Source organism: Danio rerio, chromosome 14 (genome assembly GCF_049306965.1).
Source record: "Danio rerio strain Tuebingen ecotype United States chromosome 14, GRCz12tu, whole genome shotgun sequence".
Classification (NCBI taxonomy): Eukaryota; Metazoa; Chordata; class Actinopteri; order Cypriniformes; family Danionidae; genus Danio; species Danio rerio.
The window spans coordinates 26,214,449-26,236,001 of NC_133189.1; the positions used below are offsets into that span (position 1 = coordinate 26,214,449).

At 35.7% G+C, this 21,553-nt stretch overlaps 1 protein-coding gene across 2 annotated transcripts; it reads left to right on the forward strand.

The window, feature by feature from the left end:
* Window positions 1–603: 603 nt before the first annotated feature.
* tbc1d10c (TBC1 domain family, member 10C) lies at window positions 604–21,444 on the forward strand. 2 transcript variants are annotated; one of them, XM_073921801.1, is made up of 11 exons: window positions 604–757; window positions 3,702–3,739; window positions 4,014–4,134; window positions 7,502–7,598; window positions 10,727–10,834; window positions 10,907–11,013; window positions 11,134–11,248; window positions 12,708–12,773; window positions 12,855–13,044; window positions 14,966–15,126; window positions 17,640–21,444. In XM_073921801.1, exons 3-11 carry the CDS (start codon window positions 4,022–4,024, stop codon window positions 20,832–20,834), a joined length of 4,152 nt encoding a protein of 1,383 aa, XP_073777902.1. In that variant the 5' UTR covers window positions 604–757; window positions 3,702–3,739; window positions 4,014–4,021; the 3' UTR covers window positions 20,835–21,444. The 2 variants fall into 2 exon arrangements, with proteins under 2 accessions (XP_073777902.1, XP_005173203.2); XM_005173146.6 differs by lacking the exon at window positions 604–757 and having other exon boundaries at window positions 3,675–3,739.
* Window positions 21,445–21,553: the final 109 nt, after the last annotated feature.

Below are 21,553 nucleotides of genomic sequence, written 5' to 3' on the forward strand. Positions count from 1 at the left end.
TTTTGCTGTACTATTCTTCAGTGTTAGTAATAAATTGTGCAAGAAATCAAATAAACTTTTGTACAACTTTTGTCCTACTGTCATTAAAACTAAATGATTTTATTTATTTATATATATTTTTTGCAATAATGTATTAAATATTAGAACAATACTAAATATGAGCTTTTTCATATCTAAAACATCCTGGACTCAAGACCAACTCTAGGACTTTTTCCCATCTCTCTACTTGTATTGACTTTATAAATCACACAAAGAATCACACAGCACTTTAATGAATAATCTACTTTGACAAATCTGTGGATAGAAAAAAAAACATGATCTGCAATTATAATTTGATTACTGCAGCTTGTGGACGAATATTAATCAGTTTGTTAGTACAGGCGAATATTGATGCCTAATGTTTTATTTTGGCAACATTGTCTTGCTTGAATGAAAGCAAATACAAATTTATATTGTGGTAGTTACACTTATTTAATTATCTGGGAAATAATAAAGTGTTACTATTGTGTTCCCTTTTTCTTAATTAAATAAGAGCCATCTTTTGAATTTCAGGGGGAAGTTTAGTCAGGGCGGCGTCTTTGTGCTTTGAAAAGTCGCCATCTTGTGGAGAAAACTGATATTACAGTGTCACAGGTTAATATTGATCACACATTTAAACCAACAAATTTTCCTTATTTGTTCTTTAACGTAAAGCTCAAATTCTATTATTTCAAAGCCGTGAAACACATTCAGAAAGTCAACTTTCTTCTACGTGTAGGTAGGTATATCTAAATATTTTACAAACACACACCATTTGTTTCATGCGTCAGCGTTTGAATGGGTGATCATGAAAAGTTCCAGAAAAGAAATAATTTTAAAGATGTTTGGACATAGTGATGTGTTTATTTTTCTGTTTCAATCCAGAATAAAACATTTCTATTTGATTTGTAATGAGATAGTTGGAGTGTAAATGTCAAACGCTACTGAGTCAACAGTTTAATCAGCTGATGAAATACAGACAGTGCCATTTCTCACATAATAGACTGCTCTGTATTTTGCACCACGTTGCTTTTGACCTACTCCCGGTTGGGATTGATTTAATTTTTTTTTTTTATAATTTATTTCTTTTGCTATTTGGTTATTAATGTATTTTAAGTGCAAAGGCACATGATTATATTTTAATTAATAATGATTTTGGATTATTGGTCAAATGCATGCAGTTCTACCAGGTAATTTTTTAAAAATAAAAGTTTATGTGACAATCTTCAGTAGTGATTTCTGTTATTCAATGCTTTTTATTTGACATTTTAAAGAACATTTATTTTCTAATTTTAACAAATAAAGGCAGTGCTTTCAGAAAAATATTGACTCACTAAAAAGCAGTTGTTTTCTTTTATTGTCCAAGATGTTTTAGCTCATAACCAATTGTTTCGTGCCACAATGTCAGAGCTTAAGTATGATGCACACTGGTTGTTGACATATTTTGTTCATATTAGACTCACGGCCTGACATTTTGTACAGATTATATTCAGATTTTTGCAAGTATTTAATGATTTTGCTCTGAGAGAAAATGTTGGATTATTCAAGAAATATGTAACTCTTCAATATATTCAATATATTGCCTCCATGTGTTAATAATTAAATTAATAAACTGCCCTTTTTATATTCTTGCTGATATAATGATAACTTAAAACTAATCAGCCGATAAATATCAGCGGCCAATACATCAGTGCATCCCTTATTTTTATAAAACCCATTTCTGTCCGTTTTTTTCTTTTTTAAATATGAACGCAGGCTGGTTGGCTGGTTTCATCTGGTCGACCAGCCTGGATTTAGAGGTGTTTTGGCCAGTTCCAGCCTGGTCCTGGTCAGACTAGGAGATGACCAGCTAAAACCAGCTTGACCAGTCTAGCCTGGGAGCCCAGCCAAAACCAGCTATTTCCAGCTTAAACCTGGTTGGTCATGCGGCTCATTTCTCAGCCTGACCAGCTAGGACCAGACTGGAAATGGCCCAAACCCCTTTAAAACCAGGCTGATCAACCAGCTAAAACCAGCCAACCAACCTAGGCTGGTTAAAGCAGTTTTTTTCAGCAGGAAAAAATGTGTGTTTTTTATTAGAATACCTTCACACTCATTTGCTTTCACAAATTACACTATAGCTACAAAACTGTAACACTTATGAACTTGGTTGTTTATAAAAGACTAGACTGATTTTGTGAGAAACATTTTCAACAGGAAAAACCAATGGGGCTGACATTTAAGCATTTCCAGACAGCTTCACTTCCATTTTGTGACATAAAAAGAATGATTACACATATCTGGATCAATGGTAAATAATATTGATGCTACATATTAATAACAAAACAACCAAAAGTCATATTATTCTACAATATGTCTATTAAAGAAAATGTCATTATTCAATCTACATTTTTAAAAATAAATTAAATGCAAAAAGTAAAATGCACAACTTATTTAAATACTCTTGTCTTCCCAGCTCATGTAATAATTTCCTGAAAAAAAATTTACTTCAACGTTATGGTGCAGAAGTGCAGTCACAATAATGTCCACGTTGAAAGGGAAGTAGTTGATACTTCAGCATAACTGAATTTTGAGTAGCAGGGCTTTATAGTACGGTGGCCGAGAGAGCTTTTCCAGCTGGATTTAAGAAAGCACGTGCAATTACAAAAAACACCAGCAAATTAAAGAAAAGATCTTCATCAGTTTGACAGCACACCTGCAGCAAATCGTCAAAACGCAAACAAATAACCAAATGCACTACATTTTCTCACAACACACACATTTTATACGAAAACGGGCTACAATTTGTCACAACACAACGGAAATGTTTGAAGGAGACCCTAAAAAGTGACAGACATAGCTAATTAGGTTATGGCTATTTAAGCTAATAAATACTAAAGACCTGGGAATCAGGATGTTCAAATAAACAAACATAACACTCAATTGAACCATTGTTCTGTAAATTTTCAATTGAAATCAGCACAACTGGAATGGTGACAGCAGGATGACAAAAGGTTCTCCCACTCAGATTTCTCAACAGCTTCAAGTCTGTCACACAAACTGCCGGTGTTGACCAACAGAAAGCTGCTTGATTTAAAACTGCTTTCTGTGTGAGCTGTGCTTTAACATCACTGCACTATTAAAGGCAGACACTGGGCTTTTAGTTCCCACTAATCGGTCACCACATGTATAAAATTGGCCCGGTTCGCTACTGTAGTAACACCTGTTGAAATATAATCTATAAGAGGTTTGAGGAAGCATTTAGAGTTGTGTAAGAAAGACTTCTTCATTTTCAATCTTACACTGAGTAGATTTTAAAATAGTACTGTGATATGAGTCATATTTTACAATGAAATCTAATTCCCTTCACCCTACTCCAGTCCTGACATATGATTTTGATCAAATATTCAGTACAAATAACTATACACAGTACAAATATTCAATGTGGCTCCATAATAATAAACTAATATTACATGAAGTGCCATCTGGACACTAGTGAAACTACACTCTCACTTCTCCATGATGGTTAACACATGATAATCGCAGGGCTATCAGATCCAATCTACCTTATTCTCCAGCCATTGCTTATTTAAACATGCATAAACACCACAGCGCAACCACACACACACACACACACACACACATACTAGCTAGCTGACTTTACAGCGGAAGTCTTTGTCTCAGTTTGTCTTCCCTCCCATCAGAGGACAACGGCACCATTGAGTTTGGCAGCAGTGTGAAGGTAACTTTTGACCTTTATCAAATGTTTCTCTAACATCAGTTCTGCTTATTATCAATGACACTTTCTATGATGTACATTAGCAAATAGTGTTTACCTTCAAGTCTATGCATGCTAGAGCTGTTTCTGCCAATATACACAGTGGCATTTATGTCGGGTTGTAATTGGCTGTTGAATTGGTGCTTATTTTGCTAAACTAAGATCAATTTTGAACAAAATTTATTTGGTATTAAATTTGATCATGATTATGGATGTCTCCTCTTACACACACATACAGACACAGAGATGTCTGTAAAACAAGACCCTAGTGAGGATGAAGAGGGAAATCATGGGCCGGAGGTGCCGCTGGTGGAGACCAACCGCTTTGGCTTCATTATTGGGAATGGAGAAACTGACAGGTCAGTGCTGATTTCCACTCTCACACACATTGAAATTTGGACCACACGTTTGTGGTTGTATTTGTGTTCTGAAAACCCAGTCAAGCACAATATGCCTATTAAATGTTATTATTATTTTATGTTGCACCAGAAATATGAACAATTCGGTCATAATTAAACACAGCCGTTACTTTCCGCACCTCTTACTCTCATTTTCTCCTTCTCAACATCCTGTCATGTTGCTAAAGCAACAGAGTGTGGTTTCCTGTTTTCTGTGTTTAACACTCATGCTTTGCACTGCTATGGAGGTGCTTTCATGTGAGAGTGAGTGAGAAAACAGGGTAAAGGTGTGTTACTCTCTGTGTGACTGTGAAATATGATGATGGGGCATTTTTATATGCTTATCTGTTATTATCTAAATACATCTATGTATATTCAAATAGTTAGGCCTTCTGCTTGATTGTAAATTGGCCTTTAAATTCAAATTGATTTTGTAATTCTAAGTCATATGGTTGTTGAGATTTGCTTTATCGCTCTATAAACTGTTTTGTTTTTTTATTCCAAGTAGGGAAAACATTTTATTCACAATTTATTTTTCCAATGATCAACTATGCCAATACTATTGCCATTTTTCTCAGCGGCTTTGGTCCATTTCTCGGATCAGAATTAACATTCTCAAACCGATTTGTTCAATCTTCAGATGTGTCAGTTGTGCACTTGTTTTCTCTGAACAAGTTGCAAATGTTTTTGTACATCCATGCAAGAGATTGTGCAATTCTCTGCAGTTTCCTACATTATCAATTGCTTTTGTCATTTTCATTAGGTATTATTTTGGTCTCTGTTGAATAGTCTCACCCTTCATAACATTTAATCATTTGTCCATGGCATATGTTTTTACATGCAAAATGGCAGAAGAAGTTGTCTTTATGCTTTTTTCTATACATTTCCATTAGACTTTTCGTTCTAAATCTGTCTAAAATCGGTAAATTTCTCACAGGTGAATCTTGCCTTTTTCTAATGAAGGTGTATCTGAAAGGAGATTGTCCTATGTTTACATTTGTACTTTTGTTTAGTTTTTTATTTGTGTTATGCAGTGCTGTCTTTTCCTTTCTGTATCAGATTGAAAAGATCTGGCAACAAATTACAGTACAAACAGAAAAGAAAAAGAAACTAGCCATAGTTTACATCAGAACAGCCCTACAGAGTACATAATATTGACAACATGACTAAGTAATTTGACTGTCTTATCCAGGGGTCACCAATCTTGGTCCTGGAGGGCCGTTATCCCTGCAGGGTTTAGCTCCAACTTGCCTCAACACACCTGCCTGGGTGTTTCAAGTATACTTAAGCCCTTGATTAGCTTGTTCAGTTGTGTTTGATTAGGGTTGGAGCTAAAATCTGCAGGACACCGGCCCTCTGGGTACAAGTTTGGTGACCCCTGGTCTTATCCATACACAATGACAGCAAGACTTGTCATTCTGATGGCACTGACACATTCATTGACACAGAAATGTAGTTTTGAGAGGTGAACAAAGGACTTTGAGCTAGAGACTGGCTTTTGTAGGTAATCCATGAGGTTGTGCTATTTGTACGCGCTGTTTTAAGAAATGCACTTACTGTTTTGCAAATTTCAATTCGGATCTGAGAAAGGTGCCAAAGCGACTAAGAAAAACTGTAATCAAAAGATTACTGATATTACCTTAAAGTCTTCAAATACTGTTTTCATTTGTTTTTTATTTGGGTTTGTTTTAAGATGTCCTTACTGAACTCATTATCGTAGGTTATATGAATCTCTTGATTTGCTTCAAATTAATTTTTAACTTTTTTTTAGTTTTGTGTCATTGACATCCTCTTATTCTCTTCAACATGAGAATTATCAGAAAAACTGTGAATATATTAAGCTCCATTTGACTAAAATATTCTCTTCTTCTTTTTTAGATCAATAAAGTTTTTTTGCCTTTTGTAATTTATTTAAATTTCTCAAGATAGCCTGTAAATGTCATTAACACTATTGTGTTGTATTGTCTGTGTGTGTGTTAAAGTGCATGTGTGTGCCAGTGGTTTATTTGGTGTATAAAGGTTTTATAGCTGGTGGGACAAAACGTGCCCCTTATATGTCTACAACCTTCGTGAAAATAGAAAATTATTAATTTTTTCTAGTGTTAAGATCATTTTAGAAAAAGTGGGCAAACATTTAGTTTTTTTTTCTGCTGTTATGCTGCCCGCGTCAATTTATGACCTGTAGGCAGGGTTCCCACGCTTAATGTGAAAGTGCTTAAATTAAATTTTGAATTACATTTGTTTATGGTTTCATTTCAACAATTGTGCTCAATTGTCAATTGCAGAAAAAAGTAGATTTTTTTTATTCAAAATTTAAATCTCATACAATAATACTAACAAATACTGCACATTTGATCAATATTTCAGAAACCACATTTAAATATCACCAGTACTAAATTAACAAACTTGTTTAAACATGACTTTTTAAAATAGGCAAAATTTTAGAAAATTATTCTGACATTTTTAATGTAAACCCTGCAGGCACAGGACATCAAGATGACATCTCATTGATCTTGTACTCCAATGTCATAGGGATTTTGGATTTTGCTTGGAAATAAAAATGGAGTTGATGTAAGAACCCAACATCAGACTAACGTCAATGTCCAATTTATACCTAAAATAAACCTAAAATCAACCAAACATATATATCTAATCATGTTACATCTTGATGTTGTGTGGACGTTACCACTATGACATCTACCAGACGATGGATTTTGGTCACTTTCCAACACAACCTAAAATCAATCAAATATCAACTTAACTACCTCATTATTGGACGTCAAAATAAAGTTGTCCTTGGACGCTGGCTAGACGTTGAATTTTTGTCCCCTGACGTCATGACCTAAATCTAACCTAATATAAACATCTTTAGTGTTGTGTGCCTGCTGGGAAATATTAAGTATAAGTGAAATGTTAAGAACAGTAAGGACTTCCATGGTGCTACATATGCTGGAGTATGAATCACAATCCATGATTTAAAGTTAATAGTTATTCAAAAAGTCCTTAAAAGTCCCTAAATGGCTGTTCATGAAAGTGTGGGAACAGAAGGGTCAATTTATTTTCCAATTTGACTGTTTATTAATTATTTGCATACTAATTGTTTGTATTTGTGTGTATGCATCTTAATAAGCTGTTGTCGTGGTGACTCAAGTGAAGGAAGCTGCTTTGTTTTGAAGTGTTGATTAAGTTTTGTCTTATTGGGGCCCCTTTGAAGATTCTGAAAAATATTATGTACAGTCACAGAGTCACTAAAGGATGCTGCACTATTTTAAATGTGTAGTGCTGTATTTCTGCTGGCTGACTGTGTGTATGTGTGTGTTGTTGACAGTGAAGGCCCGTGTCCTGAGTTAGTGAGACATCGAGAGTCAAAGTGGCTCGGCCTCATGACTCAGTGGGAGCAAGTGATGGAGAAAAAGAGCCACAAGGTGTGTTTGTCTTCCTGTTCTTTTCCTGTTAATGAACTATCATATTTGAAAGATCAAATCTGTATATGGTACATTTAAGTTAGACGTTCAGATATATATTTAGAGATGAGAATGTTATTCTGATATTGAGCTTTTTTAGGTTAAAATGAAGAGTCCAAGCAATAATCCTTTATCTGTGTAGACGTCTGTTAAGCGATACATTGCTTGGTGGGAAAATATCAGATACATGTAATCTGAGACTTCTGTTATTGTCAAAAACATGTGATGTTATGGTGGCAAAACTTGCTTGACCATGTACCACTTTTCTCCTTCATTTTCTTCAAACACTTTTGAACTGATCATCAACTTTTAAAAATTTGCAATGGGAAAATATTGTTCTGTTCTGTTTGAAAAAGAAGTACAATGAACAATATATTGAGTTTTTATAAAATCATTATTTTCTTTTAAAACAGGTGTCTTAGTTTTTTAAAGAGTGTATCATGCAGAAATAACATACTTATAAAGAATATACTTGTGCAAACTGGATGTAATGTTTTCAGATACTGAACTGCATGCTTACAGAAATCAAATGAAACAGGTAAACTGTTTAGTAGTTAGCTAAATTACTATTTGTTTGAGCCACTTTTATTATGTCACAATTATCTAGCAATTTATTATGTTTAAAATGAAATTCTGAATGTACTGCCAAGAATTAATGATCAACTAAAATATACATCAGTTTTTCTATATATATATATATATATATCATTATTACACAATATCACACATGCGTAGGCATGAAGCTGCAGCCCAGCGCTGTAGGAAAGTATTGTGTTATATATATTCATACAGGGGTTGGACGATGTAACTGAAACTCTGGCCAATTTAGTGTTTGAGGTTTCATGGCTGAATTTGGCCAGCCTGGTGGCTAAGCTTTATTCATTGCATGTTCCATTAGTAAGAGCAAAGTGTGAAGGTTTAATTAGCAGAGTAATAGCTGAGCTTTGTTTAAATTATTGCAATGTACACAACATTATGAGGGACATATCAGAGTTCAAAAGTGGACAAATTGTTGGTGTGTGCCTCACTGTGACCAAGACAGCAAGTCTTTGTGATGTATCAAGAGCTGAAGTATACAGAGTAATGTCATCACACCACCAAGAAGGATGAACCACATCCAACAGGAGTAACTATGGATGCAAGAGGAAACTGTCTAAAAGGGATGTTCAGGTAATAACCCAGATTGTTTACAAAAAACATAAAACCACAGCTGCTCAACTCACTGCAGAGTTAAATGTGAACCTCCTGTTTATACAAAAAACTGTTCATCGGGAGCAATATACATGGCCAGGCTGCTATAGCCAACTATACCTTGGTGCTAGCAGCAAAAATCTTTGACTGTGGACAATGTGAAACATGTATTGTTCTCTGATGAGTCCACCTACACTGTCTTTCCCACATCTGGGAGAGTTCCGTTGTGGAGAAGCCCCAAAGAAGCGGCTACCCAGACTTCTGCAGGCCCTGAGTGAAGCATGGAGGTGGATCAGCGATGGTTTGAGCTGCAATATCCAGGCATTCACTACGACCTAAAACTTGTGCTAGATGGGCACGCCACTGTCAAGGACTACCTATCCATTCTGGATGACTTTGTGCACCCAGTGGTTCAAACATTGTATCCTGAAGGCAGTGCCATGAATCAGAATGATGATGAATCAGTACATCAAAGACTGGTGACATGGAGTGAAGTGGTTTGATTAACATAAAAGTGAAGTCGAACAACTTGCACGGCCTGGACAGCCACCAGATTTAAATATTATTGAGCCACTTTGAGGTGTTTTGATGAAGCGAGTGAGGAAGCGTTTTTCTCGACCAGCATCACGTAGTGACCTGGCCACTATTCTGCAAGAACAATGGCTCACAATCCCTCTGACCACTGGGCAGGACTTGTGTCTGTCATTACCAAGATGAATTGATGCTGTATTGGACTAAAAAGGAGACCCTAAACCATATTAATGACTTTTTTTGTCTGAAAACAGGCATTTAATTTTCATTGTACCCCTGTATGTCATTCATTTTCTTATCGGCTTAGTCCCTTTATTAATCCGGGGTCGCCACAGCGGAATGAACCTCCAACTTATCCAGCACGTTTTTCCGCAGCGGATGCTCTTACAAACCGTTTCTGGAAAAAATCCACACACACTCATTCACACACTACAGACAATTTAGCCTACCCAATTCACCTGTACGGCATGTCTTTGGACTGTGGGGGGAACCGGAGCACCCGGAGGAAGCCCATGCGAACGCAGGAAGAACATGCAAACTCCACACAGAAACGTCAACTGACCCAGCCAAGGCTCAAACCAGCGACCTTCTTGCTGTGAGGAGACAGCACTACCTACTGCGCCACTGCTTCACCTACTTTTATTTCATTTTTATTTATTTAGCTGTTTTTATATCACTCAAACTTCTTTTCTACATTTTATCTTAATGAAATCTCGACATTTTAAAAGATTAGCTTTCATAAAATGAATTTACAACTCAAAATAATACTTGTTCTTTATATATAAATTTGAATGCTGGATTAATCCATGATTAGAAGTGGTGGACCCGTAATGGTGGGAATTTGTGCCGATGTAATAATAATATTTTAAAATATTATTACATAACATTACATTATTATAATAATATTACATTTTATTTTATATTCAATAATGTTTAATTACATTAGAATTGATACTTTAAGATATTTATTGGGCCCCCAGATTCCTGGGACCCTAAGTGGCTGCTCAGCTCGCTTATTGGTTAAATTCGCACCTTTTAATATTGCAGTTAATATTATCAACTTCAAGTAACTTATAAGTGCTGTGATATATAGTCAAACTATTTATTTACAAGACAAAATACTGTATATTATTAAAATTGTTTTAATTGTATTTTAATATAAAATGTTATAATTGGTCATTATTGGGTTATATCTTAACTAAATATTGTTTTATTGCCCCCAACAAACCATACACCAAAGTTTACTCATGTAATCTCAATGTCCACAGTTTTACACTTAAGATTAGTTTTGTGGCCCAGAGTCACATTTTGATTAATAACTTTCACAATGACCAGTCGCATCACTCAGCTCTCTTTCCTCATCCCAGGTCAAAAGTCAATGTCAGAAGGGCATCCCAGCATCTGTCAGGATAAAATGTTGGCCACTGCTCTGTGGAGCCAAGGACAGGAAAGAGAACAACAGTACACTCTACAATGTAAGCGGCCGGTCATATTTGCATCACATGTTGTTTATTCCTATAAAAAGCCCTGTGTCCTCTCTGTGTCAGAGTTTAGTTGAAGCTCCAGATCATCAGGGATGGATTGAGATCATCAAGAGAGACACAGACAGACAGTTTCCTTTCCATGAGATGTTCCTGTCCAAAGATGGCCATGGGTACATTTGTTTTGGTTTTTCCTCATCTGCATTTTCGGAAGTTGCTGTGTTGTTTCTGAATGCCAGCATTATTCATGTACAGTATATTCTCATTTGTTGTCTGCCTCTGTCTGGTCTCAGTCAGAAGGATCTGCTGGAGGTGCTGAAAGCGTACACTCAGTATCGTCCGGATGAGGGCTACTGTCAGGCACAGGGTCCAGTGGCTGCTGTCCTTCTGATGAACATGCCTGCTGAGGTATTCTCTCATCTATACACACTGGACTGCTACAGATTAAACAGCTGAATAATGCTCAAAAATGTACACATTTAGGCTCAAGGTTTGGGGTCTGTACATTTTTGAACATCTTAAAGTCTGTTGTATGAAAGCTGGGGATAAACCAAATACATGCTTGCAATTGTTTTTATGTCAATTTTGGAAATTTGAATTTTGCTTTATTAAACATATGATCTAATTACCTTTCTAATGATGCGGAAATATTGTCAACAATTGAAAATATTTATATTTTACTCATATGTTATGCAATGTCCTTTGTAGATCTAAAATTGATAAAAAAGATGGATTCAGGCTTTTTATTCCAAACTTTGTTTGAATATTATTTTTAACTATTCTATGAAAGATATAGTGGTCATTCTACCAAAAATGTTCACTTTCACTTATAAAAAAATGTGACTGACCATAAAGGTTTTCCCGTTTTTGGAATGGAATACTTTTTATTTACTGTACGTTTCTGGTAAAAAGTCCCATAAAAGTATGATTTGATTTACCATTTTGCTTCATTCAGAATGTGTAAAAAGGCCATGAGAGAGTTTTCCTATTACACGCAATGCATCTACTCTGTATCTAATTTGCATATTAATGCATTCTTCTGGCAACTTGAAATAAATAAAAAAAATAATAGTTGATAGGAATTTCATTATATCTTATATTATATCATTATATCCCTGCTTCATAACAGAAAATCAAACTTTGATTTGAAACCTCACAATATTTTTAAGATGTTCATTTATGACAAACACATTAAAATTTGTCAGATTTTAATGATAATTTAAAACATATGGTAACTTTTTATTTTTGATGGTCCATTTGTCTGCTTAATATCTGTTGATACTGCTCCTTTAACAGACATTTAACTGACTATAAAAACCTTTGCAAGTTTATGTCAATTTACACTAACCCCAACCTAACAGTCTACTCCTAATCTAATGAGAATTAGTTGGCATGTAAATGCAATGTATCTTACATTCAACAAATGGACCATCAAAATAAAGTGTGACCAAATACATAACCTTTCTATATATAAGAAACGTTTATAATGAAACTTGGTATTTTTGAAAAGCCCTGAATATGCTTACAGGACCTGTGGAAATACAAATATAATATTCACTACAGTGGACAAAAGTCTATTCCTGGGTCTGTGAAGGTTATTAAATTAGATATACAGTGTGATCTATGGGTAAATTAGCACTTACATAGCTTATTTACATTTTGTAACATAACAAACCATGATTTGATCAGTTAAATCTTTGCTGAGTGTGTCAATATCTCATAACAATAAATCTCTGAGTATTGTCCAGCTATTATGCTAAAAAAGGACTCCTATGCTACTTCAAAAATACATGTACTATAGTAAACATTGAATCTTATGTACTGTGAACGAACTATGTTTAACATAATGGATCATTTTCGGTTTTAGGAGGCATTCTGGTGTCTGGTGCAAATTAGCGAGCTCTACCTACCGGGATACTACAGCCCTCTGCTGGTAGGACGTCTTTACTGGCACCACTCAAACAGTTTTCATATGTAAATGAGCAATAGGTTGTTGTTTTTCTTTATTTTTCAGGAAGGTGTGTTATTTGATGCTGCTGTTCTGTCGAGTGTGTTAAAAAAGCTCTGTCCGGCCGCACACAAACACCTGCAGGGTCAGGGGGTGGAGCCCCTCATGTTCGCCACTGATTGGCTGATGTGTCTGTTTAGTCGCCACCTGCCCTTCAACACCCTGCTCAGAGTCTGGGACCTTTTCTTCTGCTATGGTTCGTTCTTTATTTTATAGCTGTCAAACTGAAAGTTTTGTCATGACTATATTAACAGACTCTAAAGCAGTTGTTTGATTGAATAGCAAAAGATACTAGATTCCTTAGTAGCTATATTTGTCCTTTTTAAGTGTCTCGTGAAGTGCTCTGAAATGTGCATATTGCATTCAATGTTTGACATAATCTCAATGAAAAAATGAAGATAGGTTGGGACATAGTAGCTCCTCCTCTTTAAAAAACAGCCAATAGTGTTTAGTTTATATCACAGCTCTGCCAGTGGGAGTGGTTGAGCTCAGAATGCATCAATTAAAAGCAAATTAGAAGGGGCGGGGCATGTCAGACATATGTCAGATAGCAGAGCATTTGATTGGTCAAGTATTGATGAGAAACTGAAGTATCAGGTAATGTGAATAAAACCGTCCATGGTCCATTTAGGCAAAAGTGACTGCAAACTTCTAAACACAAATTTTGTCACTGTTTTGGAGCACACTAGCCTATAGATATTCTCAAAACAAGCATCCTAGAACTAACAACAATGTTTTTATTTTAATTTGACCGGATCTTAAAAAAAAAAAAAGGATTTCATTGTTTATTCTGCAACAAAACATACCATAACGGGAGGATTAATACACTTGCTTTTAAGGAACAATGTGTAAAATAGTTTCATTAGAACAGTGTTATGCATTTTGCTGACTTGTGTACTTAAATTATCCCAGTTGAAGATGACAACTCCCACAATTCCTCACTCAGTAATGATGACTATGCATTTTCCATCCAGTGGCTGAACAAAAACCCACATTTTTTCAGTGGTTCTATGAGTGTTCTTTATAGGACAAAAGTCTTTGAGAAAAAGTTAAAATCAATGAACAAACTGTTTTTTGTGATTTCCTCATCATCGTAGTGATTCTTTGCAGAACAATTGGTAGTATTTTAACAGTGGTGTATTGCAAACACCATGAATTATCAACCCCATACCTCACAATAGATAGTTTCAAAAAATTATTTTACCCAGTAATTTACTTACCCTCAAGCCACCCTCTGTCTATATAACTTTCTTTTTTTTTTTAAATGAAAACTCTGTAGTTTTACATTTTTAATCCTGGCTTTTCTATGCTGTATATTGGTGTTGGTTGGTGCCCTATTTTGAAGATTGCAAAAGCTTTTTTGTCTCTCATGTTAGATCATTATTGGCACATGAGTTGCAGAAGTATATTTAAGAGTTTAGTTTCAGGTCTGACTTGGTTTCAACACAGGAAGACACCTTCATTGTGCAGAATAATAAGTTAATTAGGCTGTTATAAAACTTTAGTTCATCATTAAAAATTCTATTTCTATTCTATTTGAAAGTAATTATTTAAAATTAACTGAATCAACACAATTATTGGCGTTTTGGGGAAAACTGAAACGTGTTGTGTTCAATCCACACAAATTTGCAAAAACAATTAAGTAAACTTAATCGATTTGTGTTGGCACATCATAAAAGAATTGTGTGGAACCCAAAATTGATTTATTTATTTTTTTTACAGAGGAGCCTATATCCTTAAATGAAAACGCCTAAAAGTGTAAAAGTCTGCTGTGACACCATTAAAAACCATTTGTGTAAGAACCGACAAAACTCAAGCGTATTTTTAGTCCAACCACAAACACCATATTTTCATATTAAAATTCTGTAAAGCTGCTTGATCTTTTGTGTAAATAGCTAAGTGTGACGACTAAATTGCAGAGCTTATGTATACATCCACAACACTATCGGCGGATGATTTAACGTCAACCCGTTTTCTCACCTCTGTAATATTAGCTGTATGTTTGTTTTGATATTAGGATGAAAATGTGTGTAGCTTAAATACATTTCTTGTCATGCTCATGCTGACCTTCATTTGAAGTCCATGTCGTGACCACAGCGTGTGTGTGTTTGTCGCAGGTGTCCGTGTTTTATTTCAGGTTGCAGTGGTGCTTGTTCGGCGATGTCTTGGTGATGGACGGTTGAGAAAAGAGTGTGACGGACAGATGGAAACCCTGGAGCGACTGCGAAGTGTTAAACAGCGTGTCCAAAACGAGCAGACCGATGCCTTTATTAATGAGGTAACTGTATTGATCACTGTGTGTGCTCAGCTAATCTGAATAAACACCTGTTCACACGATATGTTGAAACGTTAGACATTCAAGTGGAGACGTTTAAAGTTGAACGGCTGGTATACAGTATTTATGTTAATCTTACATTATAGGCTATAAATATACAGTTGAAGTCAGAATTATTAGCCTCCTTTAAAAACTTTTCTTCTTTTTAAAATAGTTTTCAATATTTTTGATGTTTAACAAAGCAAGGACATTTTCACAGAATGTCTGATAATATTTTTTCTTCTGGAGAAAATCTTATTTGTTTTATTTTGGCTAGAATAAAAGCATTTTAAAAATTTTTAAACACCATTTTTGGGACAATCTTATTAGCCCCTTTAAGCTAGATTTATTCTCAACTGTCTACTTAAAAACACTGTTTTACAATAACTTGCCTAACCTGCCTAGTTTACCTAATTTACCTAGTTAAGCAAATATATTATTAAAATATTATCAAATATTATTTGCTGCCATCATGGCAAAGATAAAATAAATCAGTTATTAAAGTTATTAAAACTATTATGTTTAGAAATGTGGTAAAAAAAATCTCCTCTCCTTTAAACAGAAATTAGGGAAAAAATAAACAAGCAGTCTAATAATTCAGGGGGGCTAATAATTCTGACTTCAACTGTATATATATATATATTATATATATATATATATATATTATATATATATATATATATATATATATATATATATATATATATATATATATATATATATATATATATATATATATATATATATATACTCACAGTATATGTACAGTTAGATGGTTCATGGGTGTGTGTTTAGGTTTTTAATTTAACAAGCTTCTCACTATTTTATTTATTTACTTATTGTCTAATAAATATAAGCCTAATTGTCTGGAATTTCCTAGTAAGCTTAGACATTAACACATTTGTATAAATTAATTATTTGAGTAATAGGAAGAAAAAAGCTCCATAATTGAAGAAAATGTTGATTCATGTAATTTAAAGGGAAGTAATTTCAATGATGTTTTAGAAAACATAAGTGGACATTAACTATATTCTTTCAGTTTTTCTTATTATTTATTTCCAGTGGTGGAAAGTGTACTGAAAAATCATACTCAAGTAAAAGTATTACTTGCCCAAAAATGTAATGCAAATAGAGTAAAGGAAAGAATCTGTTGTAAATACTCAAAATAGGCGAAAAAATTAGCCCTTTTAAAAGTACTCAAGTGTATTGAGTATTACGATGTGAACGGCTTATGCGTTTACATGCAATTTTTGTGTAAATGTAGCAATCTGTAGTGCATTAGCAAATGTTTAAGGGCATTTGGTGATTTCAGTCCTCACACAGTAAACATCCATCTTCTCATCAGTGACATCCAGTCTATAAAGTTTCTCGGCAATTGCTTGTAAAGATTTTGGACATTTTCTTGCACACTTTTAATGCTTTCTAAATGGTTTGTTGCATTGTTTGTTCTCGTTGGTGCTATTTATACAAAATTATTAACATATTTTTCTCCAAGACTTGTTAGATATTTTCAATAAATAGGCCTTATTCAACCAATATACACATGGATACTTTTGGTTTGTGTTCATTTCATGATTAAAGTAGAAGTATAAATTGGGCTTTAGATTATTCAAGACTTACATGCGCTTTAACCCACTGAGGTGAACCATAATAACCTGTGTATTTTTGTTTTAAACATTCATGCTGGTGTGAACACAACAGTAACTTAACCCTTGTGTGCTGTTGGGGATTTTTTCATTCACTCTGAAGTGATTTTGAGTCTTCATTTGGCCACAAATTTCACTTTGTTTCAGCAAACTATATGATTTTCAAATTATATCATGATTTTTTTGGTGACATTTTATTTTGACACATATTTTAGGAAAATGCTTTGAAATTTTTCAAAAATTTAATATTGCACTTTGGGCAAAAATACTACACTTTTGTTATGTCCGTGCATGTTTTTACCCCATTGACTTCCAATATAGTTAAATTCTTTGATAGCAAAGCCCTGACTGGGCTGGTAAAATTTTAAATGTTTACTAGTGATTGCACTGCAAAAAAAGCTTAGTTTCTGTGTGTGAGAGACCTTTGTTAATACAAACCTAACAGATCATTAGGATCTAGTAAATTGGAAAAATCTAAATAGAAAGCTCAGCTCTTAGAACATAGTAAGTGTATTATGCTGCTTTACTCCATAGAACTCCATATAAAAGCCAGAAACGTTTTTGCACAGGCCTATCTAAAGGGTTAATGTTGCCAACTGATTACAAACAGTAAAAACTACACATTATACCTCTTCCCAACATGAGAAAACCACCAACAATCAATAAAAAGCATGAATATATGGTGTCATGCCTTTGCAATCAAAAAATGTCGTTAAAATGGACGTCAATGGGGCAAAAATAGTGACATAATGAAAGGGTGATCAATTTGAACAGTACACCAGGCATATATTTTGTTAGATTCTGTATTCAAAAACGCTGTTTCACCCACAGGTATGTTCAGTGTCCTTGTCCTTGGCGGACTTGCAGAAACAAACAGAGAAAGAGCTGGAGAAATGGAAAAAGGACAGACCCAACTCGACATTTGACCCACGAGGGCGCTGTCACGGACACCGGATGGCATGGGAGAGAGCGCAGAACAAACAAAAGGAGCAGGAAAAGAAGGAGCGACAGAAGGGAAGCTTGACCATTCCTATAATGCGCTCACACTCATCCCTATCCCCTTCACTCCTGCGCAAGAAATGGAGGAAGAGGAGTAGTAAGACTGACACAGAAGAGTGGGATGGAGGAGGAAGAAAATCCACAAGAAGCTTGATGGAGGAGAGCGATGAGGAGGAGATCAGGAGGAGGAGCTTGTGTGCCGTCATTGGGGAGCAAAAAGCCAAACAGGACAGATTATTAGACGATCTCTGCGCACCCAAACACAAAGATCACAACACACATCCTCCAAAGATCTCACTGATAGCGTCCTCCAGTATTGACTCTGATGTTTTTGAGAAAGAACCTTCAGAAATATCTTTAAGGCGACAGACTGGTGATTCAAAAACTACACACGGCAACGAAAAGAGAAGGAGTCCTGGGTGTATCATTGAGGAGAGCATGCAGAGGCATCAACACACTGTAGAAAAAGACAGAAAACAAGATGATATAGACACAGAAGCACAGATCATTCAAAATACAGACGAGCAGACGTGTCAAGATGAACAGATTGTGCAGATTAAGGTGACTTTAGAGCCCTGTGAAGAAAATACACCTGTTGAGAACGAAGATAAACAGACTGACTCAAGTAAACAGGAAGAGGAAATACAGTCAGACAGGGACATACAGGAAGAAGACATACAAACAGAAGAGGGCAAACTAGATGTAACAGAACATGAAGACAGCCTTCAAAATATTCCAGACATACACATAGATGTTATCCCGGAGGAACAGATGAGTCAAACATCAGGAGATCTACAGGACGATCATGAACATCCAGAAGAACTGGATGTGAGCATCCAAACAGCAACAGAGGACGATAAGCAGACTCCACCTATTGGTGAACATCATACAGATGTTGACAAGGAGAAAAGTTTTCACGAAGAGTTCAATTTTCTCCCTGAAAAGACACAGATTGCAGATCCTACAAAGATGGCTGAGGAGAAAGGTGACAGGGGATTAGTGGAAGAAGAAGTACATTTAGAACAACAAAATGATCACCAAGAGGCAATTCAAACATCTGAAGTGGTGTTAACATCGTCATCTTTACAAACTGAAGAAAAGAGTGAAATTGAGCATCCAGACAGATCTGCAGACCTCATCCAGCAATCCCAATTAAGCGACCCAGAAAACAAGGACATGGATATTATCATTATAGGTGAAGAGTTAGCAAACTGTCCAGTGGATTCCACTGTAGGGGATTTGTTACAATTTGGCAACCCAGAAATGAGTGATGCTGGTGGCACAAACCCCCTTGAACCTCAGGAAGAAACAGTAGCATTGAGACTCTCAGAAGATAACAGCATGGCTGCTGCCACTGTTATCGCATCTGATGACACCAGCCAGATCAGTTCAGAAAATACACCAGCTGTATCTGCAAATACAGAATGTTGTGAAATCAAAACTACTGAAGAACTGTGCAACATTACACAAAGTTTGAACACTGATAACAAAATGAATGCCACAAAAGAATCCGTCACCCCAGAGAGCAGTTTAATAGATTCTGATGTTGGGTCCCTGGAAGGCAATGACAAGCATGTAACAACTAGATCTGGCAACCTTGAAAACAACATGACAGATGTCATCACTGGATCTGAAATGCCAGAAAGCAGTGACATGCAAACTGCTGCTGGAACTGACAATTCAGAGACAAATGCAGTGGATTCTACTGTTGAAGACTCAGAAAGCAGCCAAGTAGTTATAACAACTGAATCTGGCAACCTAGAACAAAGTGAAAACCCAGAGAATGAAATAGTGGACTTGTTTGTTGGGTCTGACAATTCAGAGATCATTGAAAAACCTGTTATTGCTGGAACTGATCATGTGTGTAATACAATGCATCAAAATGATGAATCTGGCAACCCAGATGGCAATACATTGGATTCTGATGTTAGCAATCCAGAAAACATCGATGTGGTAACTACAAGTGTATTTGGCAGTCCAGAATGCAATGACATTCTGATTTCATGTGCATCTGATGACTCAGGGAGTAATATAGTGAATTTGGCTGATGGATCTGGCAACCAGGATCAAAAACAAGTGGATGTCACAACTGGTCATGAAAATCCAGAGAGCAATGAGATGGAAATAGCAGTTGGAGCTGTCGATTCAGATGGTTCTAATGTTGAAAAGACAGATAGCAATAAAATGCTTGCAACAACTGAATCTGGCAATGTAGGATGCAATGATATACAAGTCACAAGTGGATCTGGCAACTTAGAAAATAAAGATGTTTCGCTTGTTGAATCTGGACAACCAGATAATGAAAAAGTTGCCATATCTAAATCAGCTCACCCAGAAACCAACAAAAAGCATGTTACTGCTGCATCTGGCAACCCCACTGAGGAATCTGCTGCTGGATCTGACAACCCTCCGAACACTGAATGTGCAACACCAGCAAACAGCCAGGATTTTGAATCTCCCTTTCCAATTCCATCTTCAAAATCCCCACACCCAAATGTCCCACCTAGTCAACTCCGTGTGCGCAGGACTTCCAGCTCACGGGTTTTCTATCCCACAATTCTCTCTGAGGACACCTTCAAAGAGCCACAGCAGCAAGAGCACACACAAACAGAAATGACAGCACACACACTCACAGATGACACAAACGTTCAACCAACCTCACCGACAAAGTCAGGCCAAAAACGCATGGGTCTTTTCCGCCGTTTACGTGGAGAGAACAGTAAAACCCCCATCCCCAAAATCCTCATCCAGGACTTTAGCGAGAAAGATGAGAGGCTGACTTCGAAAGAGAGGAGGAGGAGGAAAAGAGAGAAGGAGCGAAAAGAAAAGGAAGAGAAAGACAGAAAAAAACAAGAGAGGGAGATGGAAAAGGACAAAGAAAGGGAGAGGAAAAAGCCTCAGACAAGAGGAAAGAGCTTTCAGGTGCTGAGCAAGAAGGGTGTTGATAATGCTGAATCTGGGAACAGTGACTTTCAGACATCTCGAACACGGAGAAACTCTGCTCCTTTTTCAGACAGTTATTTTTAAACCATGGTGCTGCTGGATCTGGCAACCCAGGAAGCAAATAGGTCAATGCATACCAGTAAAGTATTTGTTAGAACTGTGACAATCCAGAATCCAGTGATATGTCTGTTACAAGAGGATCTGGCAAGCCAGATCTTTAAAACATGAAGGTGACCATTGCAATTTTACATTGCTGCTGGATCTTGCAATCAGAGAGGAATAAAATAAATTCTGCTGCTGATAACTAGGGCCACACCGAATCTGTGCGCAGAGAAACCCGCAGATTTTTTGCCAATCATGCAGTCTATTTCTTGTTTAAATGTGTGTAAATGTATATTTATTACATTATATTTTATTATATTTTACATACAAATATATTATATTTTTAAATTAATTTCAGTAATATTACTGGCTAATATAAAAACGTTCATATGATTTATTCACAATATAGTTTGCAAAGCAATATTTTTTGTCTTTTAGTAGATATATTATATAAGAGACTTGCTTTGTTTACCAATTAAGTGGCTCTAAGTGGATTTGCATTGTACACATTAATTAATTTTTAAAAACATATTATTTCATATATTAAGTTTTAGTTATGATACTCTTAAAATCATTCTGCATAAATTTGCAGATTTTTTACAAAAGAAAGAGCAAAAAATGTCTGCAGATTCTGTCTGGCACTGCTGATTTCCTATTCAGGATAAAGTGCTTGTAACATTGATCTGGCAACCCATGTTTGC

Excerpts from the sequence above, each read along its gene's own strand:
- tbc1d10c (XM_073921801.1), top strand. The coding sequence starts at position 4,022 with ATGTCTGTAAAACAAGACCCTAGTGAGGATGAAGAGGGAAATCATGGG. Across the intron at positions 4,135-7,501 it reads GGGAATGGAGAAACTGACAG|TGAAGGCCCGTGTCCTGAGT; the intron begins GTCAGTGCTGAT and ends TGTTGTTGACAG. Across the intron at positions 7,599-10,726 it reads TGGAGAAAAAGAGCCACAAG|GTCAAAAGTCAATGTCAGAA; the intron begins GTGTGTTTGTCT and ends TCCTCATCCCAG.